The sequence below is a fragment of the Natator depressus genome, chromosome 1, assembly GCF_965152275.1.
Source record: "Natator depressus isolate rNatDep1 chromosome 1, rNatDep2.hap1, whole genome shotgun sequence".
NCBI lineage: Eukaryota > Metazoa > Chordata > Testudines > Cheloniidae > Natator > Natator depressus.
Window position 1 is genome coordinate 37,828,494 of NC_134234.1, and position 26,756 is coordinate 37,855,249.

Genomic DNA, 26,756 nt, shown 5'->3' on the forward strand with positions numbered 1-26,756 from the left:
ATGGTGTTCGCATTCACTGTGCTACAGAAGAATGTGTAACTGTAAGCCATGATTAAAGGTCTTGATCAGTTGAGATCCAGACCACTTTTTCATTTAAGATCCCATGGAATTTTTCTGAAAAATTAAGGGTGGTTAGTTCCTGTATCTTGGACAAGTTGCAATAAGATTGTAAACTTAGGGTAAGAACTGTGCCTTCCCATACATTGGTATTGTGCTTGTTCAATAGAACCTCATTCTTGATTACACCTTTGGGATGCTATTTCAAAATAAATATTAAACAACAAGCAATTAATTGCTGTCTATTGAAATTCCCACAGGAGTTTCAATAAGTCATTTACTTCCTTTCTGCTTGTGTGCTGTAAAGCATTTGTGATTTGTTCCACCCCAGAGGTGACTGAATTTCTGTGCTGCCTAAGTGATTTCTGAGGGTACACAGATGGTAAAGTGTTCTACAATCTGTCAGTCTTAAAAGGATTATGAAAAGACGGAGAACTTGGATATTTTTAAGAACAACAACTTTTGTAAAACAACTCTTGTAAAACTTGTGCAGCTGTACAGAGTAAGCTGGTTGTGCCTATTAGTGAATGATATTTTTCCTTCAGAAACACATTAGCTGCCATATTAAGTTCTTCAGTAGTTTTGTACTGGGACAAATTGATCCTTGATGTAGTTCACTTGAGGTAAAAGGATTTACTGAAAGGATGAATTTGGTCCTTCATATCTAATATCCAAGTGTTAATGTATCTGCTTTAACATACAGAAATGACTACATTGCCCTGGGACATTGCAATAAGGTATAGCTCTTCTAACAAGCTAATAGTATTTACATGCATAGAATTAGGATTAGCTTCACCTCAAAAAGTGAATATTGGAGGTTGCTTTTCAATTTGGGACATAGAATCTGTAGTATACTTCATACTTGGAACCAAATGAAGCAAACATAGTTTCCTCTAGAGCCCAGCCATGTGTACAAAATCTGTTACAATTTTTGTCTTGTGAATGTTGATTGCTGATGGAAAGTTGTCAGTTCATTTGGTTATTAAAGCAGAATTTTATATGCTAAGCTGAACCCAATTGATGAAGGCTCATCTAATGAGTGAATTTAAATGATTTCAGTACAGATCCTTCTGTATTGGGGCCCTCGTAGTTTCATTCTGGATAACTTTAAACTGGCTAAAATATTTTACAGGCAATTAATTTGGTGGCAGCTTGTATAGAATGATGTAGTTTAGCATGAATAGGCAACACTGCTGAAGAAAGGTACATGATTTAAGTAGTATGGATAGTAAATTTAATACTGTACTTCTTGCCTATAAATACTTGGAGTCTTTGACTGCACCAGTCTTACAGCCTTCAGTATTAAATGTTGCAAATGAAGAAAAGAATACTCAATCTTTTTTCTGTATCATGTTTCCATAAAACAGTATAAGCACCTAAGAACATAACATAAGAATGGCCATACAGGGTTAGACCAGTGGTCCCTCTAGTCTAGTATCTTGTCTCAGATAGTCGCTAGTGACAAATGTTTCAGAGGGAATCAACGAAACAGGGAAATTTTCAGTGATCCATCCCCTGTTGTCCAGTCCCAGCTTCTGGCAGCTGGAGGTTTAGGGACACCTGGGCATGGGATTGCATCCTTGACCATCTTGGCTAATAGCCATTGATGGACCTGTCCTCCATGAACTCATCTAATTCTTTTTTTGAACTCAGTTATACTAACTACAAATCAAGATAGGAGTACCAAGATAAATGATTTCAGAATGAATTGTACATGACAAAATAAATTATTTCACTGCTCCTTATTAATAGAGCCTCAATAGAAATGAGTTAAAAGGACTAATAAATAGAATAATTAAAAACAAGAAAGAGGCAAACATGAAACTCTGTGGGGCAACATGAATTAATATGATTAGTCAGACAGGTAAGTAAATTATTAATAGTAATGTAATTATGCAGGGGTGAGTGGAGTATTCACTGAACTACTGCAATATGCAATTTTTCATATTTAACCAAATTTAACATATTTTTTCCAAATGTTTCCATTAGATGTTCACTTTTTCCATTAATGTTGTGCTGGAAAATTCAACCAGTCAGTCCCTTCAGGAGGAAGGAACATCAGGCATCCATTTCCTCATGATAACTCTTTCGGCTGCCAGAATAGCTGCTGCAACCTCTTCTTTACTGTTGATCAGTAATAACATCTCCCGCAATATATACAAGCTCTAAGAGATGAACATTAAAAGTTTAAGGATTATGAGAGAACAATATATGGCATGTTCCAGACGTGATGCAGTTAACAGCCCTGTCGGGTATGTGAGAGAGAGTATTGTTCTCAATAGGCCTGTGTTCTGAGAAGGTCAGAAACACCTGCAACTTATGTGTGAAGGCCTTCTATCTCCCATGTGTTACAAATCCAATCTTTAACAAGCATCCTGGAGTCCAGTAATATTATTTCATACTTTGTTTATGAAGAATCATAAAAGTAATGAATTTTAGGTCTCTTTCATGTTTAGTCAAGTGGTATTTGGGGTTTCAGTTGGTATTGTTGAAATGAGTTCTGTTTTTCTTTTTTCTAGCATCCACCTAAATTTAATCGTAAAGTGATATTTCCCAATATCTTTACACATACCCATAGGAAAATTCTGCCCCCACCTTGAAGAGTGAGTTTATAATCCAATTACAAAGAATTAATCAATATCAGCATGCTGTCTATCTTAGAGAGATCCAAACTTCATTGCTCTCAACTATATTCTGTATGAGAGTGACACGCTGACCCAGTAATTTCTCCTCTGAAAAATTCATCATGGGCCCTCTGTAGAATTTTCCTTTTTCTGTTTATATTGGAATGTATGTTTTGCTTTGTTTTTTTTCAGTAGACAGAGACTGATCAAATGAAACCGCTTGTGATTTATTACAGCATACATAACGTAAAGCCTCTTCCCATGTCACCTAAGCACATTAAATAGAAAAGAAAAATAAAATCTGTAAATTAAATAATCCAATCTCAAGTGGGAGCACTTAATTTGGAAAATCTCATTCTTTCCAGTTTGTCTTAGTTCTATCTAAACTCAGTGAGCCTTATTCACTGATGTCCATGAAGTTACGCCGGGGATGAGGTTGGCCAAGTGCCTGTTGTCTCTTATATTCAGTAGCCTTGTTTACCATGCAGGAGATTTATTTCAATTCACTTCTCATTATTTCCAAAAACCATGGTGAGTCATTTAGTAGCTACATTTCCAAATAAACATTCTTTAGCAAAATGAGAGACTGCAAAATGGCTTACACAAACCATGTTAAAGGCACTAAGTGGATTGGAATCCATTGGAAAGGTGGGGAGGAATAAAGAAAAATAAGGAAGAACAAGTTTGACAAACTGATTATCTGACAAATAATAAAATTGCAAACTCCTAATATAAGCGAACATGTTTCTTGTTCTTGCCAAAAATTTCTAGACTGGAAAATGCTATAATTTATATTTGCAGAATGGAGTTAGTTTGCATTTGGTACTATTAGTGGTGGGTGTCACACTTTGGAGTTCAATCTAGACCAGTGAGGGGTTGTCCCCTCATACCCTGTATAACCCTGAGTCCCTCTCAGTGCTCTCTGCCTGGGATGCTCAGTCAGCCACAAGTATGCTGGTCACACCCTGAGTGTTTGTGTGCTGTGCAGCCAACCATGGTTCAGCAACTCTGACCTCAGCAGTCTGCCTACAGCTCCACTCTGGCTTCCACCAGCCTTGGTTACAACAGCAAGGTGACCCCAGCATATTCCCAATCCCGAATTTCCCCAAACCACATGCCCTGAAGTTTCCAGCCCTCTCTTATAATAAGGTTTGTTTGTTCCTATAGAGACACAAAGTGTACAGCTTTACCACTTCCACTAGAGTTAACTAACCCTTTAATTCAAACGCAGCACTGTTGGCTTAAATTAATAGTAAAATAAGTTGATTAATAAAAGAAAATAGGATTTTAAATGAGATCAAGTATAAGAGATAGAAATGGTTACAAACAAATAAAAGTGAAAACATGCATCTAAAAGTCTAAGACTTAGTCTAGCAAGGTACAGGCGTTGTTCAAGATGGCTTTTCTTAACCAGGCTTCCAGCAAGATGCTGTCTGACCCCCACCTCAGTCAGGTTTGACTCAGAAGTCTTTGTTGTCTTAGGTGAAAGATAGCTTGGGGTTCCTTGCCTCTTTCTTTTATAGTCCAGTGAACCTTTGAGGTTGATTCTTCTGAAGGTTACCCTTCAAAATAAAGTTTATTCAAACTCTGAGGAAGGTGACATGGAGTCTGGTGATGAAGGAAGCTCTGTGCAGTTTTTCCCCCAATGGCGTTAACTAAAATCCAAATGGTTCTGTTTCTTGCCATCTCCTCTCCCTGCTATCTTGGTGGTCCCGTTTACATGTAAACGGAGGTAAACCCACATTGCTTTGTATAGGGCAGATTGCTTGACACCTTTGCCTAGGCAAGGCCATCTTGTCTTGAACGTGTTCTAATACCATCATACAGGGGCAATTCACAACTTTACATATAACATTGCTACATACCATGATATTGTTAACCAGCAAGTTATTAGTTTTTAGATCATACCTCACAAGGCATATTTTATGCAAAGATTATCACAATAGTATATAGGATGTGACTATCTGGGTGCTTTGGGTCATAGGGGCTCTTTGTGAATGCATTTCAGTACACAGGCTGCATTAAAACAATAATTTTCCTTGAACAGCATAGCTTCCCCCTAGGTACAAAATAGCCTTTTTAATGTTTAAATTTCTTCTCCCAGCAATTCTTTGAAAGTAATTTGCAGCTTGTCAGCACACATTTTTAGAGCACTTTACTTCCATTTGTTTTGTCCTAGTTTTTGACATAGAGTATCACATCAACATGCAAGCAGATCATAAATGTGACATGGCCAGGAAGCATTTTGAAAAGTGAGTCATTTCTCAGGCTACTTTCTGCAGGAAATCTGAGGTTCTCAGATGCTTGTAAGAAGTGCTATATTTCTTCTCTCTCTCAAACAGAATGTAAAAGATTCAGACTTTTGTTTGCACAACACAAACACATGAGATAGTATTAGTGTTGAATTTTCAAAGTAATGGTATTATCCCAGCACTTAGTCTTTTTCTGCCTAGCAATTTGCACCAATAGTAGGGAATAGATATGTGAAATCATAATTTTGTCAGCATGTTCTGGTAGCTCAGATTAAGACTGATATTAGAAAAGGGTAGATCAACATACAATCTAAAGATATTTAGAGAGTGAAATATTAGCAACGCTCCATTCCAGTTGTCTGGCTTTCACATAATTCAATAAAGGTTTTCAGATAAACCAAAAGTTGTCAGCTTGCTGGCCTGAATACTAAGTGATTTTCTTTCCAGCAGGATAATAGCTTTTTGGTCGTTTAATAAGCCCCTTGTTCCAAAAGAGAGAGTTCTATATAGCTTCCACTTTAGAGCAAAATAGTGGTTAGCCAGTAAAGCTACATTCATACACATGTCTGATCTGGATCTGAAAGGAAATGATTTAGTATTTGTAGTATATATAGCGAGAGAGAGATTTAAAGGAATTTCACTTTCGACAGGTTATGAGGTGTGTAATTAAAAAAAAAAAATCTTCCTTGACAAAAGGGAAGAGTAGTTCTCTCCAAAGGTCCCAGCATGTGATCCTAATAGAACTCCCATAACTCAAAATTTTGGGTGCTTAATCAGGCTGCCTTTACCATTTAACAGGAGGTATTGTCAGCTGCCAGTGACTGAGCATGTTAATTATCCAAGTGTTCTTTCCTTGCTTGAGACCCTTTCAGTATTGTCAATGTTAGGTCTGCAGTATTTAGAGGAAAAACATTTCTTGTGTTGGAAATTCCATGTCATTTTCTCCTGAGCAAGAGGCACAAGCTATTCATTAATGCGAATACTCCCTTTAAAGTGAGTGAGGGTGAAGGTGGCGATCTTGTCCATCTTCCTGGTTGAGGATAAGGACTCAGGTTGGGACATGTGCATCCTGGAGATAAATGCATGGCTGTGCAGATGGTGTTGTGGGAGCTTTCTTGATCATGGGATGCTTTTCTGTGAAGGATGACTGCTGGGAAGAGATGGAGAAGAGCATCTTCACACACTGACTTGCCAACCTAGTAAGGAAGGGCTTTAAAGTCAGTTCAGAGGGGTCAGGTGACAAAATCCCACAGGAAAACATAAAAATGGCAACTTTAATAGAGGGCTAGATGCTGTGGGGATGGGGGACATGAACATTTAAAATAGTGTCATAGGAGCAACAAGGGAGGAATCTGCTCAACATATTAGATGTCTACACCTCTCAGGAAGATGGGGAATGAACAGGAAAAACTAGAACTATTAGTACATAAGCTTAATTATGACTTAACTGGCATCACAGAGCCTGGTGGGAAAAATCTCATGACTGGAATATTGGTATAGAGGGATATAACTTGTTCAGGAAGAACAGGCAGGATAAAAAGAGGAGGAGGTGGTGCACTGTACATCAGGAATATATACACTTGATCTGAGATCCTGAAGGAGGTGAGAGGAAGACCAGTTGAAAGCCTCTGAATAAAGATAAAAGGGGAAAAATAGGGGTGATGTCATGGTATGGATCTGATAAAGACCACCAAATCAAGAGGAGGAGGTGGGTGAGGTATTTCTAGAATAAACAACAGAAATATCCAGAACACTCAAGACCTGGTCGTAATGGGGAACCTTAACTCCCCAAATATCTGTTAGAAAAATAATATGGCAAAACACAAAATTACCAATAAATTCTTGGAATTTGCTGGGGGCAACTTTGTTTCAGAAAGTGGAGGAAGTAACTAGGAGGGCAGCCATTTTTGACTGGATTCTGTCCAACAAGTTGCTTATCTGAAGGTGGAAGGCAATTTGAGTGAAAGTGATCATGAAATGATAGATTTTATGATTCTAAAGAAAGGAAGGCGTGAGAGCAGCACAGTAAGGACAATAGACTTCAAAACAGCAGACTTTACAGAGAACTGATAGGTAAGGTCTGATGGGAAGAAAAAGCTAAGGGTAAAGGCTTTTAGGAGACCTGGCAGTTTCTAAAGGAGACCATATTAAAGGCACAACTACAAACTATCCTGATGCAAAGAAAAGTTGGGAAGAATAGTAAAAGGCCAATATGGATGAAGCAGGAGCTTTTTTAATGAGCTGAAAATCAAATAGGAATCCTACAAAAAGTGAAATATGGACAAATTGCGAAGAATGAATACAGAAAAACAACGAGCACATAGGCAGAAAATCAGAGGGGTTAACGCACAAAATGAGTTCCACCTGCAAGGGATAAGAACAGGTTCTTTAAATACATTAGGAACAAGAAAGAAGAAGGAAAGTGTAGGTCCTCTACGTAGAGAGCAAGGAGAGCTAAAAACTGATGACATTGAGAAGGCTGAGTTGTTTAATGCCTATTTTGCATCAGTCTTCACCAAAAAGGTTAATGGTTTTTAAAAATTGGCATTTTCTCTTCACAATTTAAAATTCCTATTCATTTTTTAATGGCAGGAACAAAAAATATTCTTTAAATATTTATTGCATCTGGCTTATTATTTCCAAACATTTGAAGCGCTCCTGTTTTTTTTTTAAAAAAAGATGTTCCATTTTCAGTGGCTTACTCACTCAGTCCTGGCATAACTGGAAAAAAAAATGAAATAAAAGAAACCATTAACAATATGATGTCAGAAGTGCTTTCATGCCAGCCTTTTGTTTTCAGTGATCTAAGATTTGAACACTAGCAATCTGTGCTTGAAAAGTTTTAAAAGGATGTGGTCAACATAAAATCTAATAAGTTAAGCAATTTTAGATGCTGTACCTACTGTGAGTCTCTACCAATTTCTGTGGTTTCGCAAAAAGATTTTTCTGTTTTACAAAAGTTGCTGTCCCTGGATTCATGTATCAGATATACACAAACTAAACAGGCAACTGAATGTACAGTGAAAACAGTGAAACTGACTATACAGGAGTTGCTAGCGGATGCAGAAAGTAAAGCAAAAAATAAATATACGGCCACACAAGTGACCTAATTCTGGTCTATGACTCTAGCTCTTAGGCACTATTACAATACAAAGATTAAATAATAAATGTTAGGGTAAAAGTTATTAGTCGCTGATATTATCTCAAGACCGAAAGGCCACAACCAGGGTCAGAGTTCCATTTTGCCAGGCACTGTACAAACATTGAGATAGGCGCGGTCTCTTCCCTTTACAGACTTTTTGTTTTAGTCTTAGGCCTGGTCTACACTAGGAACTTACACCCGCGTAGCTACATCTCTGAGGGATGTGACAAATCCACACTCCTGAGCTACGTAGCTATACCAATCTAACCCTTGGTGTAGACAGCATTAGGCTGACAAACGAATTCTTCTTTTGACCTGGCTACCGCCTCTCAGGGAGGTGGATTACCTGCACCGATGGAAGAACCCCTCCCGTTGGTGCAGGTAGTGTCTACGCTGAAGCACTGCAGTGGCATAGCTGCAGTGCTGCAGCTATGCTGCTCTAGCATCTTATCTACTAACGTATCCTTATACCATCGCATGGCAAGTGAGAGAGAAGGAGGCAAAAGAGATTTTTCAAAAAATTTTATTAATATTGATCCAGGACTAGGTGGTAGGGTAATAATAAGACCCCAATTCTGTAATGTGATGACTCCTGCACCTGTGTGATCCCCCTCTAACTTTAGTGGGGCCTTACACAGATGCAGGGGTCTGCTTATGGGCATCACATTGCAGGATTGGTACATAAGTACCAAGCCTTTTGCCTTTAGATCACTGAATCAAATTGGGTCCAGGTCAATAACTACTAAAAGTCATTACCATTCTTGCTCCTATGTGAAATCAGCTTGTGGTCTTTTAGTTCCCAATGGACAGTTTTATGTTATAAAAATCATAATCCACACTGGCACCCTTATTTCAAAAAGGTTGGAACCTGTCAGCTTTTAAATCCAGTTTGGTGATTTTTTTTTTTAAATAATTGAAATAAATATTTACCCACCTCCCTTCATGCTTCCATGGAAGTTTTTGTCTGCCCATTCTGAATGTGATTGGGGGAAGTGATATGAAAAACCATGTGTCTGCCCTATTGGGATACCCGTACTTTTTCCTGGCAATGAATTCAGGATAACATTTCATTTGTGCAGCAACTGAAAGTTAAAGGTCTAGTAATTGAATATGCAGTGTTAACAGTTTCAAGCATACTTAATTGCTCTTTGGTGGTTTTACCAAACGTGATTTTCTAGGAGTTCAGAAAAGCCTTGTTTCCCTACTTTCATGAAGGATAGGTACCAAAGGTAATCAATCACACAATTCATTGCATCCTGTTATTTAAGAGTATGATACATTATTTATACAGTCTAAGGATTTTTCAGATGTTGCTGTAATAAAAAAGCAAATGAGTGAACAACCAGGAAACAACATGTTTAGTTGAAAATTCAGATTTCATAGATGATACTATGATTTGTAGAGATGGCCACAGTACCTACAGTATGTTTTTTTGTCTGATTTGCTGCACATTTATAGGAGAAAATGTAGACTCCATAATTAAAATCTGTTACATTAATTACACATTCAGACCAGGTCCAGGATCTCTACTGTAACATTTATATACAATTTGTATTTGAAATAATGAAAACTGATTCTTTATTCCATGATTGGACATATTTGGAATGATTTTTGGCAGTAATCGAAATAGTGACATATGGAAGACTAGGGTTTGACGTCCTTATTCAGTCATCCTGATATGAACAGAAAAGGTCCTTTGCATAAAAAATTATGCTTTTGACAGAAAAATGCCTGAGCTTTGATTTCTATTGCCATCCGAAGTTTCAATACACTTTGGTCTTATACCACACAAGCTGATAAGAGCTTTCCTGATCCAGTTAAGAAAGGATCACATTTATCGATCATATCCCCCTCCCCACCACGACTCCTAGTGCCCTGTGTCTCAGCCTTCCCTTGACTTCCAGTCCATCAATGTTCATGTCTTTTTGTCTGCTCTCAGCCCTCTCTTCCATTGATATGATTGTTGATTCTGTCCATGTTCCACTCTCCTCCAACCTTGACTCTTTTGCCCCTCTCTCCCACAACAAGGACCATCCTGTTAACTCCCATCTCCACCTTATCTCTCCAACATCTGCTTCCTCAACTCTTGCTTTTGCACTCCGGAGCATCTCTGGCAGAAATCCCATGACCAGGCTGATGCCCTCCACTACAGAATCATTCTCTCCTCTTTCAGTTCTGCCGTCTTCCTAGCTAAACAACTTTATTTCTCCAACTTAACTGAATCTCATCTCTGCAATACCACCTGCATTTTTACCATCTTTGACTCTCTCCTCAAACCCTCCCCTCCTTCTGCCTCCACTTCTCAGCACAGGATCTTGCCAATTTCTTCCAAGAGAAAATTGACAAAATATTATGTGATCTTCCCTCCTTTTGGCTTGCCTTCCCTCCCCCCTTCCTCTCCTACAACTTGATCCTCCTCCCACGTCACAGATGCGGAAGTTTTTTCATCTGCTCTCCTCCTCTAACCCCTCCACTTGTCCCAGTGACCCCATCCCATTCCAGGTCCTTCCTCACTCCCATCTCATCCCCTCTGCTCCCTTACTCTGCTTGGGCTCTTCCACCACACAATACATGCTTTAGTAGCTCCCATCTTAAAAAAAACCTTCCCTTTTCCCATCTACCACCCCTCCTCTCTTCTCCCCTTTTCTCTCTAAGCTCATTGAACGCACTATTTACAATTACTGTCTGGAGTTCCTCTCCTCTAATTCCGTCCTAGAACCTCTTCAATCTGGCTTCCACCCCTTGTACTCAACAAAACTGCTCTCACCAAAGTCTCTAATGACCTCTTCCCAGCCAAAGCTCATAACCAGTACTCCATCCTCATTCTCATGGACGTGTCAACCGCCTTCGACACAGTCAACTCTGCTCTTCTTCTTGAGATATTGTCCTCCCTTGGCTTCCATGCTGGCTCCCTTTATACCTCTCTAATTGCTCCTTCAGGGTGCCCTTTGGAGGATCCTTCTTTTTCCCCTCCAGGGTTCTGTGAGGGCTCCAAAGGGTTCAGACCTTGGTCCCCTTCTCTTCTCCCTCTACACCTTATCTCCAGGTAGTCTCGTCTGCAAACACAAATTCAACTGCCATTTGTATGCTGACGTGTCACAGATCTTCTGCTCTACTCCAGACCTGCCTGCTTCTGTCCACACTAAAATCTCGGCCTGCCTCGTGACATCTCCTTGTAACTGTGTAGCCAACAGCTGAAAGTCAACGGGGTTTTAACAGAGCTCTTTAAGATGCGCACTCACACACACCCTTTCCTGATCACAGTGCACAACACCACCATCCTGCCTGTCACTCAAGTTCATGACCTGGGCATCATCTTCAACTTGGACCTCCTTCTAGGTCCACCCAATATCTAAGTCTTGCAGAGTCTTTCTGTGTAACATCTCTAAGATAAGCCTTCCCTATCCTTCCACACATCTAAAACACTTGTACAGGCTCTCATCATCTTATGTCTTGATTGCTGCAAAATCCTTCTTTCTGGCCTTAACAAACACAATCTTGTCCCACTTGTTGTCACTCAGAATGCAGCTGAAAAGATCCTTTTCTTAACCTGTCAGATTGACCATATCACCTCTCTCTTTTCTCTAATGCATCAAAAATAAGCTTCTTGTCTTCACTTTCAAGGAGCTTCATGATCTATCCTTGCCCTACCTATTATCTCTCATTTGCTGTTCAGAGGTTGGCTTCCACCTCTGATCACCAGTGATGTCAGCCACCTTTGCCCACTTGTTAAATTTTCAAACAAGCATCTTTGTGCTTTCTGCCATGCTCCCCCTCATCCTTGGGAGGAACTCCTCGAAAGCATCAGCTACCTCATTATCCACCTTAAAACTCCTATCAGGCTGACCAATATTCTCATTGTTTCCTTGTACTTCCCCATTGGTGTGTCTGTGTCCATCTGTTATCTCTTTTCTTAAGCTTAAATTATAAGCATTTTGGGTCAGGGACCCATCTCTTTGTTCAGTGTTGGTACAGCACAATGGCGTTCTGGTCCATGACTATGGCTCCTTGGTGCTGCAGTAATACAAATAATCATAATGATTCTGCAAACATGCAGACAAGCAACTTCATTTACACGAGTGTTCCCATTAAAGTCAATAGCCCTGCTTATTCATGTGTACATGTTTGCAGGATTGAGACTTAAGAGCATATTGCAACTGTTGAGTGGGTTCTAAGTAAAACTAGATAGACTGTTTCTTGCTATCACAGCAAACACTAGAAACACAAGAAGCAATTCCTCTTAATTTGGCGTTTTTCTGTTATTTTCACATACATGTTCTACCTACAGCATTTCAATTAAATTTCACAGTGGGAAATTAATGGAATTCATATTCTTGTGTTCTGTAAATATCCCATTCTAAATAGGTACTCTGTATAGCACACAGGCCTAATATTTAGAGTACATGTGTGTCATGACATAACCAATGCTGAGGAAAACCTCAACATTATGGGCAAGACATTTTTCACTGCATTCAGCGGATACCAAATGCTCTTCTGTTTTTAATGTGTTGATCTCTTACCAGTTGTACCAAGAACAAAATAAGAGCAGAACTTATTTTGTTCCCAGAATCTCATAATTTTCAAATTGTTACCAGTTGATTTTCTTTTTCTGTGTTCCATACTCTTTAATCTGTTGCTTTACGATAGACAAGTTTGTGTAAGGGGACCGTTGCCCCCTTACTAACATTCAGTGGGGGTGTTTTGGTTGGCTAGCTCCCAGTACTCAAAGGGGGAAGGTCTATGGGAAATCAGGACCCTGAGACTGATAGTCCCCAGGAACAATGGGGAGAGGCCAATGCTCCAGGTCAGCCTGAATGACAGGGCGGGCAGGCTAATCACGGAGTCAGGAGGCCAGGGAGGTCCCGTCCTCCGTGTGAGCTGGACTTGCCTGGGTCAGACAGAGTGGGGCCGAGCTAAGGAGAAAGCAGGGGCCCAAGCTGAGCTGGGGAGCAGAGCTGGGTCAGATCCAGAGAGAGCAGCCCCTGTCCTGGGAGCAGAGCGGCAGCCCCAAAGCCAAAGGCACAGCCCAGAGAGAGCAGACGTGCCCTGGAAGGAGAGCTGCGGCAACCAGAACCAGAGGGGCCAGAAAACCAGCCCAGGAAGCAGGTCAGTGCTGGGAGCAGAGTTACAGAAGCAGCCTGCAGAGCAGACTTGTCCTGGGAGGACAGCTGCAGCCCTAAAGCCAGAGGCACAGCCTAGAGAGAGCAGACCTGTCCTGGGAGCAGAGCTGTAGCAACCAGAGCCAGAGGGGCCAGAGAACCAGCCCAGGGAGCTGGAGGCAGAGCAGCAGCCATGCTGAGGCAGAATGGAGCTGGAGCAGTTCGGAGCCGGGTGTCGTGAGTTGCTGGGGAGAGTGAGGGGGACCCTGGGCAGTGGGCCCAGCACAGGGGGATGCCTCAACCAGGAGGCTCTGCTGGCCAGACTCGTGGGGGGGATTGGTAACCCCGACAGGGAGGGACAGGTAACCCCGACAGGCAATGCTGGGAAGAAGGGCCCTGCCACCTAGAGCCTGAGAGCATGTGGCCACCACCAGAGCGAGTGTCCAACCCACAGCATCCCTGCAGCACAGCCAGGGCCTGAGAAGAAGGCCTGGGACTTACAAGAAACAGACTGTGAACTGCCCTGACATTCTAGAGACAGTTTGTGATGTTCCCTGCCACAGAGCATGGTGATGTGTTTCCTTTAACCTTTCCCATTTTTCCTTATTCTTTTTAAAATTAATTGCTGATTAAATAACTTGTATTTGCTTTACATTGTATGTAATGGTCATTGGATCAGAGAAGTGCCCTGTGCAGAGAGAGTACCTCGGAGTGGGGACACCCTAGCCCCTGTCCTAGGTGACCACAGCAGGGTTGGGGGTCGAGCTCCCCAGGAATCCTGGGCCCAGCCTTGTTGGGGTTACGAGGACTCTGCCAGACAGGAGAGTGGAAGGGGAGCCCTCAAGGGCAGGGAGCCCCCTGGGTAAAGGAAGTGGGAGCGAGGACTCAGATCCTTTCGCTAACCCCACTTCACCGGGGTAGTGCAGAAGCCAGGAAAGTTCCCCACAATAGCGGGACTATTCCCCCGCTTACATTTGGACTCTGGAGAAATTCACATTTGCAATGTTTTTATTTCGTTCAAGCTTGACAGGACAGTTGTTCAGTTTATTCACAATTCACCTAGTTAATAAACAAGAATTACTGTCCCTCTTCACCCTCATTCTACAGCATATAGCCATATTTATGTCTTTGAGTATTGTAACAAGAAAAAAAATGAAGTCTCCTGCCTTCTTTTTCTAAGAATTTAATTGTCACGTAATGTAAAAAAGTCATTCAAAAGTTCCACAAAGTTATACAAAGAAAATGCTCTTTGTATCTAGAATGTCCCAGTGAGCATATGTTGAGTTCCCTGAAGAAGACTGATGTGTTGAAATGTTTAAACACAGAGACTACTTTTGAGAATTACTTTCTGTACGTTGGCTGACAGCTGTGACTGCTGTGAACCTGAAAGTGAAAAGAGAGAGGGGCGGAGGACTAGAAAGACACATTTTAAGGAATATATGGAGAATACAAATAAAAATTTTTTTAGTTTTTTTTACTGTTTTTTTTAATAGCCTTTTAGATATTCAGGAGGAGAGGAGAGATTCTTCCTTGTCCATATGTTTACCTATCCCTGGCTGCCTTACACCCATTTCTTATGAAATACAGTAAACGAGGCTTTTCTTTTATGGCTTAGTTCTTTGTTGTTATGAGCAACATATAACTCAGACAACCTAGCATCAGAATGATTTCAGGTTAGAATTGTTTGGACTCCATCTCATTGCTGAGGATTGATTAAAATATAGTTATTGACAAATGTAAATGCAAATACAATTGAGAGAAATCTATGGGTGAGATTTTTCAAAAGCTGTCTTCATTGTCTGTCTAACTCTGCTTTCACTGAAGTCGATGGAAGATTTGCCATTGACCTCAGTGGGAGCAGAGTTAGGCCAGTGCTGTGAGCACTTTTGGAAATCGATCCCCCCCTAAATGTGTGCACTATTTTTTTTTTCTTTTGAGTTCTGTCCATTCTCCCTAGGTGCCCTCGACAAAACTTACAAACACACACACAAAACCTCTATAATAACTAAACTTCAGCAGTTTCATTCTATGCAACCACTACCCAGAAAACTAGGGACATTAAAAGTTTAAACCATCCTGTCTCCAGTAACCAAACCACCCTGTAATTCTCTCCTTTTTCAAATTCTTGTTGGGGGGAGATAAACTGTTGCACGAGAATCTTTGAAAAACTGTAGACTGTATTAAACTAATTGTTTCAAACCAAGCTGCCCTGATTGTTCAGGCTCTTATAAAACGCAAGTATATAGCACTTATGTGATTCTATTGATTCGTTCTGCGAGGTGTTTGTACATGAAAGCCTGCTACAAATGGAGTTTACTATGTCAAAAATTATATATACATAATCTATATACACACACTGTTGCGGGTCAGGCCCGCGGTTGTGCCTGTGCAAGCTCAGCTGGGGCTGTGCAGCCTAGTGGCCAGAGTCAATTGCTGCCCGAAGGCTCAGGGCTGGGTGGCCTAGCGGCCAGAGTCAATCACTGTCAGGATGAGCCACCACCTCAGGGTAGGCGGCAGCCAGCACAGGGGGACCCGGGTCCTCCCTCTCCACCGGGTCCCAATCCAGGGTCCTGTCAGTGGCGGGGTTGCCTGCCACCAGCTCGGCAGGGATCTGGCTGAAACACACTGAGCTAGCCTCCGGTTGTCCAACCAATTCCCTGCAAAGATTCCCTGGGTTACTTCCTACCCGCTTCTCTGCATCTCGTGGCTTCCTAGTTCCCCCGGTTCCTTCTCCCTCAGTCGCATCAAGCACCTGGGGGTCGAGGGTTGCTGTCAGCTGGCTGGCCTCCGCATCGTGAAGTGCTTGCGGCCCTTCAGCAGGAGCTAGCGGCACACCTCCTTCCCCTACCACAGTCCACCCAGAGGGAGCCAGGCTGCTCCCTTTTATACTGTTGTTGCACTTTGAGCCTGCCCAGTAGGGTCATGGGGGCGTGGCTTCCTCAGCCCACAGTGAGAAGTTACCCTCACAACCCCAGTGTGGAGCATGCGTGCCCCGTCTCTCTCTCTCTCTCTCTCTCTCTCTCTCTCTCTCACACACACACACACACACACACACACACACACACACACACACACACACACACACACACACACACACACACACACACACAATGCCCACATTTATTCTTTCTCCTATTGACTCAAACATTATAGAACTAACAAGGTAACTTAAGTGCTTCCTGGAGATATAATCTGTAGATATAAAAGGTATATTTGCTACTGAGATATATTTGAGAGGCAGCAACCTATTAATTCTGAAAAGTAGAAACTGAAACATGGTACTTCTTACAACTTCTATATGTTCTGTAGTTCTGAAATATGCCCATGACAGGAGTAGTTGCCAACATAAATTCATTTGTCACTGTTACATGGTAAAAGGTTATATGGGAGTATAGGTAATTGTGTTACATCAGCAGTGCAATAACCAGGCTTGACACAAAGATATGGTACAGAATGCTGCGATAAATATGGAAATGCTGAAATAATTCTCTTCAATATCTACATGAGACCTCTCAGAAAGATAATGAGACAACATGGGCTGCTTTGCCAACAGTATGCCAATGACATTCAACTGCATGTTTAAGCATATTTAAGGTGTTTGCATAAAATTAGACACTTGCATCAGATAATCTACTATCAGTATTTATAATTTATATATATTTAATTTATAGTTAGTATTAAAATCACAAACATTCCTCATCAGTTACTACCAGAGGCCAAATACATCATTAATGAATGCGAAAGGTGACAGATCTCAAGATGTATTTAGTGTTTTAATATAGTCACATCAATATTTCATGAGAATAACTGTTATCAAACTCAGACCAAGAACTCTTAAACAAAACAATACTTTTGTATTCAGGTTCCTTAGTCAAACAGAAAAACTGAACCATTATATAAATTACAATAGGCAGAATTGACAGTACTGAAATAATTCTCCTTCCAGGAATCCGTAAATGGCTTAAGTGTTTGTACATACAAATTGCAAGTCAAGATAATTTAATGTAATCAGATGAGAACTAAAGTTAATTCATAAAACATTTTCTGTGTGTACACACATTTTCATGGTATGTTTTCTGCCCTCCCTTTTTATTTCACTTTGTTAAAAATGCTTTAGTTAGTATATAACAGAGGACAAAGGTTGCCCTTATTCAAGCAAACATGTGACTTTGAGCTTATTTGTCAGATACGGTGGTGAAGTACCATTCAATGAACATCATTTCTTTAATAGATTTTCACCCTCTATGTATCTTCTGGAACAGGGCTATCAAACTCCTGACCTGGATGTGGATGGTAGCCTGCTTGAGGTATCTATCTAACCCCATCACACGTTTGTATTCTCAAGGGCACAGGCTTTTGATTACAAAAATAATGTAGTTACTAGTCCACATGGTTACAAATATACTTTCTTAAAGTGACCTGATATCATTCTGTCTTAGCATACCTCAACATCTCTAGAAGATGTGACCTATACCATTTATCGGAGGCACATTAATTCTGAAGTTTAATGATGACATTGTAGGGGTAAGATTTTCAAATAACTTAAGTTTTCAATCCTGCAACTAATTTATGCCTATGTGTAAATCATTGCAATGGAAATTGTGCAGCTGTATTTGCGAATGGCCAAATGAACAAAGGGTAGAAAGTATTAGTGACTTAAGGGAACTATTCACATGTTTAAACATGCTTAAATGCTTTACAAGATCAGACCTAAATTTATAGGGCCTGATTCAGCAAAGGTACGTGTGATGACTAGGTTTGCTCTAAGGGGACTACTCCTGTGCGTAAGTGCTTGCAGAGCCAGGGGCATATTCTGTCTTTAAGTCTTTGTGCAAATAATTCTCACTGACATCAGTGGAAGTTCTCTGTGGTTGAGGGTAGCTTGCTTTTTTATCTAGATTAGTAGACCCAGTCCAAAGGCCAGAGTTAAACGTGATAATTTATTCCTCCTTGGCAGAATGAGTTTAGCAACACAGGTTCTATTAGGTCCTATTTCCCTCAATAGTCTAGATCTCTGACTTTCCCTTCTTCCTGTGATAAAACTTTATTCTCATTTGTGCTGATGGAACCTTGGAAGTTACCTTGTTCTTTTTAAATTAGAGCTGGTCAAAATATCTATCTGTTCTGAAGTTAATCCATTTTCTGATTAGTTTAGAAGGAACCACTCCTATATGTGACTGTATCTTTTTATTTGTGTTTGCTGAATACTTGTACGTATTTGCTGTATTTATTTTGACACATGTTCATTCTATGTGTTGCTTGCCTTGTTTGCTTCAACTACTCAGTATTTGTTACTCACAGTGGATTATGAGAAAATTCAGTCACATAGTTTCTGCTTCCCGACTATATGAGTGCAACTTATGAAACAGGAGTGAAAAATAATTAGCTTTTTATTATTAATCTGTGGAAGATGTATAATAATACCAGTATTTATTAATATTTTAATAAATATACAACAGATGATACTCTTAATACCAAATATTACTTTATGAATTCCTATTAAACAAATATGGCATTTTTGTCATTTATTTCTTTAGTTGTCATCCAGTTTGAATATTATCTTGAGTAGTTCTTTGCAAATTTCAGTCATTCAGAAATTCATTCAGAAAATGAATCTGTAATGAGGACGTAAAGCACAAATTTAGATCTACATACTATGCATGTCTCATGCTCTTGTATGTGTGTGTGTACACAAATAATGAAAGAATACATGATAGCAAGATGTGATATCAACGTATTATTGCATAAAATTAGAATATATCACTTGAGTGAGTGAGTTATACAGGTCATCACAAATGAGTGCCAATAAAACCTTTAGAACACACTGTTCTGTGATACTCATACATATGTGTTTATTACAAAACCTTTTATTCCATGCCACAACTGACCACCTGTGTTATACAGGAGGTCAGACGAGTGAGTGGATCACACTGGTCTTTCTGGCGTTGGAATCTATGATCTAAGATTACTGTTTGTTTATTTCAAGTATAATTTTCTTAGTGAATATGAGACCAGCAGTTGTATCCAAGAACAGATAGAATGAGAGGGATATTTTTAAAAAAATGTAAATGTACTGTAATCTAATCTAGAATACCTTTTAGATATGGAAACTCATGATCAAAAAGGTAACCTCCAAACTATCTTTCTGTTGTAGTACTATTGAGTTTATGTTCCACTGAAAGGAGTGGTGGATTAGCCACTGGGCCAACTTGGCCTGTGCCCAGGGGCCCTGGCCAATTGAGGGGGAAAATGGGCGCACCCCGACCTGCTCTGCCCACCCAGTGCTCCTGCCAGGGAGTGGGGTCAGAGTATGGGGGCTTGCCCAGCTCCGCCAGCCCTCCTGCTGGCGCACAGGGTCTGGGCACGGGGGCCAACCCCAGTCCCCGGCAGGAGCGCCAGGAGGGCGGGGTGGGGCAAGCCCCTGTGCCCCAATCCCATTTCCCTGGCAGCAGTGCAGAGGGGGGCGTGTGGGACTGCGGGTGGAAGTGGTGGGGAGGGGCCCCACTGTGACATTACCTTCTGGTGTTATCTGGACCAGTGATCTGCTAGGTCACTCCAATCCTTGACTCTGGGAGCCAGCCTTACCCTGCTCTGCTCTGTGAACCCCCACTCTTGGGCTGTTCACGCACAGCCTCTGGCACGTAAACTGCTCCTTGGATTGTGCAACCGAATGACAGTAGCCAATATCTCCAATCCCAGACACAACCCTCGGAACCTCCCTCTTGCAGTGCCCAGTTATGCCTGCTGGATGCTGCAAGCTTATATGAGTTCGTCAATTTAACAAAGATAATGATATGTACCAGGCTTGTTATCCCAAGGAGAGTCTGCCACACTTCAAACCAAACACACTGCCTCAGGTAGAATAAACAGATTTATTAACTATAAAGATAGATTTTAAGTGATTATACATCAAAGCACAACAAGTCAGAGTCAGGTGAGCATTACCTCATCGCAGTTCCAAACTGACCAAAGGAATGGGGGTGACTCCCTCGAGAGTCTAACAGACTCTTTTGTTGCTGCCTATGCCAGTGTCCTTTGTTCCTGTGAGGCTGGGCTGGTTTGTCCCAGACCTGCCCTGATGAGGTGTGAACTGCCTCTCTGCTCTTGGAGAGTTTTTGCTTGGGTTTATTTTAAGCCATGCGAATAAATTTTCAGCCTCATAACTACATACATGAACTTATAACCTATAACCTTACCTATAACATTACTTGTAACAACAATGCTCAGTGTATCATGAGCCTTCTGAAGACACCCGACATGACAAGCTTTGCATTGGATACCACACAAACATTTTACAAGGATGAACATGGGGGTGCTGGGTGTTTCTCCGAGATACAGAGCATCACACCCACAAAATGGTAATCCGCCTCTGACTGAAACACTCTAAAATATTGTAGCAACCGATGAGCTAAGGAACAGTAATTTTGTGAGATAACTAGTGTTTAACTCCCAAAAACCTTCCATACGTTTTCATTTTTGTAATTTTTCTGTGAAGTAGCATCTGAGATTCATGGCGATCATATATGCTGTTCAGCTGGTTATTTTCCTTAGTTAGTTTGCAGTGCTGCTGAGGGCTCATCTACACTTGAAACACTGCAGTGGCATAGTGGCAACACTGCATCTGCGCCTCTATAGTGCTTTGGGGTAGATACTACCTACGTCGATAGGAGGGGTTCTTTCACTGGCATAGGTAATTCTTCCGTCAACATAGCACTCTCTTACACTGATGGTAGCTTAATTGTCTCACACCAGGGTGTGGATTTTTCACATCCCTGAGTGCTGTATCTGGGTCAACCTAACTTCTAGTGTTAACCCGGCCTGAGCCTCACATTGCTTTTAGTGGTTTATATCCACCACACTCCAACCATACAGTTTCCCTTATTGGTATTTTGAACTACTCTAGAACACAATGCACTAATGTTGAGCATGCTGCTTCTCATAGGAAACCTGCTTTTTCCTTTCCTTTTGCTCACTCTCCATGACCTTTTCAGTACACTGTGGGAGCTTCATTGTGGGGAACAGTAAGGGGATTCCTGCAGTGGTGACTAATTCACCCTCTCCTTGCTATTTCCTTGCTGTCTTCATGCATCCAAAGATCTTCAAGAAAACTTCTCTGGGAAAAGCACAAAGGGATTTTTGCTCTGGTGAGGGGGCGCACATAGCTAACGCAGTGATTGGAGATGGATGAAAGGAGGAAAATAGAAATAAAAGGATCGTTAAATGTTAAGCATGCACATTTTTATGATAAATTACTGTAAAGTCAAAGGCAATTTAAAAAAATATTATTGTGGGAATTCTTGTCATACAAGTGCTATTTAGGTGCATAAAGAAAATATGGCAATGTCTTTGTTTATCTGTATTTGTATTTCATGTTTTCTTTTCAGTATAAGAATGAATGAATCCAGGATTCATATTGCTTAACATTACCTAGAGGTGTGCACAAGCTCTGTTTGGTTTGATTTGTGTGCATGTAGAGCCACATCTTCCCTTCTGTCTGCCTTCTCACCCCATGCCTGTGAGCAGATAGACGAGTAAAATTTATGATGACAGTAGGTCCGAGTATATTCCCCAAGACCCTTGCATGGAATCAGCACTTCTCAGGAACCCATCAGACTCTGCCATACTTTCCCAGACTCTGCAGAGGACTCTGAGAGGTGTTGAGTACCTGCAAGGGGAGGATGTGGGCTTAGGATGGGCAGGGAGAGGAGAGGGTAAGTGTGGAGAACACTTATCATCCACTGTGGCCTATCAGAATGCCCTTAAAAAGGTAAGTTGCATTCACTCTTTGGCATGTCATGGTTTATGCCTGCAGGGAAACCTGACTGAGTTTTTTAAATCAGTCCGTTTTGTAAAACACACGCTACAAAACCGATTAAGCTGTGCACATCCCCATGTCTTTTTACACTCTCTCAGAAATACATTCAGTAGTTTTAAAACTCTTGTCACAATCTGCTGTCAGATGGATGTTTTTAAGTTGCTGCCAAAACCTTTTTCTGGATTTGGAAGATTTAAACAGAATTACTTGAAAATGCCACATTTCAACATAAATTTTCTGGTTTTATTTTTAAATTTCATATTTGTTCAACATTGATCCTTACTAGCAGTGAGAGAACACCACTGATGGGGAATGAAAGGAATCAGTTCTTGACTGCAAGGGCAGTAATCTTGATACATGAATTTGAAGGTGGTGGTGTTTCCTTAGAGCACTTTTAGTACTGGGAGAGCCGAAAATCTGGAGTTGTCTGTTTCAGTCTGTAACTCTTCGTTCTCCTTCAGGTTGAAGAGGAAGCTGAGGCCTTTCTGGATTATAGTGGAAGTGAAGAGGAATTTGACCCAAGCACCCTTCCAGATCCTGATAAACACAGAGGCTCTGACCAAGAGGCTGATCTGGATATTGAAGACAGCAATGGGTATGTTTTCTAACTTGAAGCAAAAAAAGATGCAAAGACATTAGTGTGTATCTGTAAAATGCCTTAGCTCAGCTTTCATCAAAAGAAATACAGCAGGGGTGCTGTATATATTTCTTGTTTTTCCATAGGTCATTTCTCACATGCATTTGGAAATATTTCTACTTTTGAATGCTGCTTTGTTTAGATGTTGCAACAGGGACATACTGAAAATTTAATGCTCCCAAGACTTCCACTTTTACAGTTTTTTGACTGAGCAGGTGCTGAACACAAATTAGCAGTTTAGCCTAAGCAACCTCATTTATTTAGCCATGTTAGATATAGGATTATGAGTCAGTGTCAAAGGGACCTCAATGAGAATATTCAAACAAAAAAATGTTTGACTAATTGCCTGGAGTTCATCGTGAAGCACAGAAATAAATTTCTATGCTGCCACATTGCAAGTTTTATTTGAAAAGAAAACAAAGTCTCATTAAAGTCATAAAGTATATTAGGAATATATTTAATAAATGTGTTTAAGTTGAAGCATGTGATGAACAGAGAGATTCAGTAACTTTTGGAATATATAGCAATACAAATTAAGTTGAATCTGACTAGAAATGTGCTTTGGAATTAACCCTGGGTTAAAAAATATAGTAAATTGAAAATAGTTCCCTGAAGTATTTTTAAAATATACTTTTTATTTTGAGAGATAATGGTGCAGGATGGGAAGTGGTGGAGACCCACAGTCTGTTATGTTAGCTTACTGCATTTCTTCAGTGCACATACAGTAGGATTGCCAGAAGATCCTGGCTGAAATCCTGGCCCCATTTAATTCATTGTGGGTTTTACCATTGACTTCAGCGGGGTCAGGATTTCACTCCCTGTTTCTTTGGTAAACAGGGGCGGCCCTTTGTTATAGGCTCTGATACATCCTGAAATCACGATAGTAGCACTTGATGCATTAGACTGGAAGATAATGTTTATTTTGACCCCTTTGATTCAACAGGAACTTGTAGTTGTCAGTTGTATAAGTACCTTTTGCCCTTCAAGTCTCAATCAGTTAAAATTACCTAGGCTAGATGGTTGCTAATCCTAATGTGGCTTCAAGGTAGGAAGAGAAAAGAGGGGTAGTGGTTAGGGCTACCCATATCTTGACTCTGAATCACTACAAACAAGCCAGTAGCATGACTTTCCGCCTTCCCCACCAACATGAGAACTGGCCAGGCATCAGTGGGAGGGAAAGAAAGCTTGCATCCTTTTCTGAGATGCAGTAAATTACTTCTTCCCATTGCAAGGAGGAAGCAGGAAAAGAATTGTGATTCTGAATCAGTTTCTTCCTGGTTTTACCCTCTGGCCTGACGCAGCAACATGCCACCTCCTACTCAGGGCTGAGTGTGGAGACTCAATCTAGCCTTCTGAGAATTAGCAAAAAGTGTTAAAGGAGAACCACAAAAAATAACTAACCGTTTAAATAAATTCCTTCAGTACAGGGGTGGGCAAACTACGGCCTGCCAGATGTTTTAATCCGGTCCTCGAGCTTTCACTGGGGAGCGGGGTCTGGGGGTTGCCCCACTCCGGTGCTCCAACCAGGGAGCAGGGTCAGGGACCACTATATGCAGCTCCCGGAAGCAGCGGCATGGCCCTCCTCCAGTTCCTATGCATAGGGGCAGCCAGGGGCTCCACTCTGCACACTGCGCCCGCCCCAAGCGCCGCCCCCGCAGTTTCCATTGGCCAGGAACTGCAGCCAATGGGAGCTGCAGGGGCGGTGCCTGCGGATGGGGCAGCATGCAGAGCCGCCTGGCCGTGCCTCACCCCCTCCTGCTTCCCAACCCCAATTTTGTGAGCATTCATGGCCCGCCATAGAATTTCTATTCCCAGATGTTGCCCTCAGGCCAAAAAGTTTGCCCACTCTGGCATAGGCTGAGCTTCCGCAATAGCTTTGGTCAGCCCATGGTCGGGATAGGGGTGTGATTTTATACTAATAATGGTCTGTCTCCTCCTCTTGACCTGATCGTGGGGGCACTTAGCACATATTGGAGGAGTTTTGTTAAAATGATTAGCAAGCTGCCTTTAATGTATTCGTAGAAACTCAGACATCTAGCTATACTGGATGAATTGCATCTGCTAGAGGTTGATTGCTTCAAGCTGAAGCAGCTAAGCGTGACGAAACTCTTGTTCTTAAGCTCCTCTTAAATGTCTAGTTACCACAGGGATCTCCTAATAACCACTGATGAATGGATGGATGGTTGGTTGGTTTTTGTTTTGTTTTTAGCGTACTTACTGTCAGGAAAAGTCAATAAGCTATGGACACATTTCAGCTTGGATTCATATATGGTTTTCTTGGTTTAAGCAAGACTTAGTGTATGTTTTAACAATTTTCTGTTGTATTTCAGTAGTTAAAATTTAGGAGACATTAAAGAGAGCATTTTTCTCTGTTGTTTTATGTTTTCTTTTACTTTGTGTACCTGATAGCACTTCTCCCCATTCCATGTAATCAGATATCCACAGTCCTGCAAATATATGAACTTGCAAATAGAGTAGCTCCAATGGGCCAGATCCTCAGCTGGCATAAATCAGCATAGGTCCCTTGGAATTAAGAGCTGATGATCTGGCCCACCAAGTTCAACATGAGCATTTGTACTTAAAATTAAGCCCATGGATGAGTCTTTGCTGGATTGGGGCCTTGGTCATTTGGCCTTGAGTGGTTCTTTTTACACAGCAAGATGGAAGAGAAGCTTAAAACAGGGAAACTTAGTTTTAAGACCACAGAAATTGAGATGGGGGGTTACATGATGATTAAAACTTTTAATTTTTTTTTTTAATTAGCTACATTCAAGATGACAGTGTTCCTTTCACCAGCAGGATCATAGATGATAAATTGTCCACATGGGCATAGTTTAGCCCTTTTTATTTTTGTATACTGCAGTTCTTGTTCACCCTTTATAGACAGAATTGATTTGTCAGTGAATGTTTCTTGAAAAGTTTAGTGCCTGTGGTATGTCACAGGTTCTACAAAGCAAGGAATCATAAATAAAAGGCGGGCTAAAGAGGCAACCATTGGAGCTGATATGTAGAAAATAGAATCAATATGTGGATGGGCTAAAAAGTCCAACATATGTTTTAACATTTGAATTCTTTGTGCTATGCGTTAAGGTCGACAGTCGACACTGTGCCATCTGTTAAACTAATTTTATCACAAGCAATTATTTTTCATTCTCAAAATGTAACGTAAATATATTGCCGAAGCTGTGACTGTGTGACTTTAAAATAACGTGAGGGACAACGTAGATGAGGCAATAATCATTGGATAAAAGCTATTATCTCACTCACCTTGTCTCTCTTACATCCTGGGACCAACATGGCTACAACAACACTGCAAAGAACTTTAAAATAATGTAGCATGATAAAGAGCACTTTTCATGCTAGAAAAATATTTTTTTAATTGTTAACTAACTTCATTGTGTACCCAGCTGAAGTTTAAATACATAAATAAATTAAAAATGTAAATTGGTTGGGGGCCAGTTTATTCATAGATTGTTTTAAAGTAGTGAAAATTGTTTTCTTGCTCTTTTATTATAACTTTACATTGAAAAAGATCAGTTATTTTGAAAAATGCATTTAATCTGATTTTTGGATCCTAGTCATGCTTGAAAGTTGATTAGTCTGTAAAAGTCACGTTTCAAGTTTCAAGTAAGTTTGATGTGTAGCTGGGCATCACATGCCTTTTTATGTTCCTTTCCTATCTAAGCTAATACATATTTGAAATTCTTACCAAGTAATAAAAATATGATTAGTCCAAATTATATATTTGAAAGTTTAGTAGCAAGTCAAATTTAAATTCTTACCATTATTCAATTCCTGTAACCATGTCCCTTCCAGAGGAATTTGTACAATATAAATTCTCTTGTTACTCTGGCTTTCATGTGCAAAAGGGACATCATGAACTGAAAAAGATGCCTGTTCCTAATATTCACATTTATTTTTGCCAGGGAGTTTTAGCTTTATTTTTATTATTGCAAAGTTGACTAGCTCAGTTTTGCTAACTTGAGTAAAAGATTTTCTGTCTGAACTTGTCATGTTGTCAGTTCTCTGCCATGGGAATTATGATCTGCTGGGCTGTTTTTTGCTGTCAGTTCTGGGGTTTAAACTTTCCGTGGCTAGCAGCAGGACATTCTCAGTGGAGCAACCATGCC

At 40.7% G+C, this 26,756-nt stretch overlaps 1 protein-coding gene across 1 annotated transcript in view; it reads left to right on the forward strand.

The window, feature by feature from the left end:
* The window catches only part of DDX10 (DEAD-box helicase 10), a 336,928-nt gene that overhangs the window by 294,567 nt on the left and 15,605 nt on the right, over window positions 1–26,756 (forward strand). Inside the window, exon 17 of the mRNA XM_074957670.1 lies at window positions 22,451–22,584. Within this exon, the coding sequence (XP_074813771.1) occupies window positions 22,451–22,584 (134 nt within the window). The remainder of the gene's footprint in view (window positions 1–22,450; window positions 22,585–26,756) is intronic.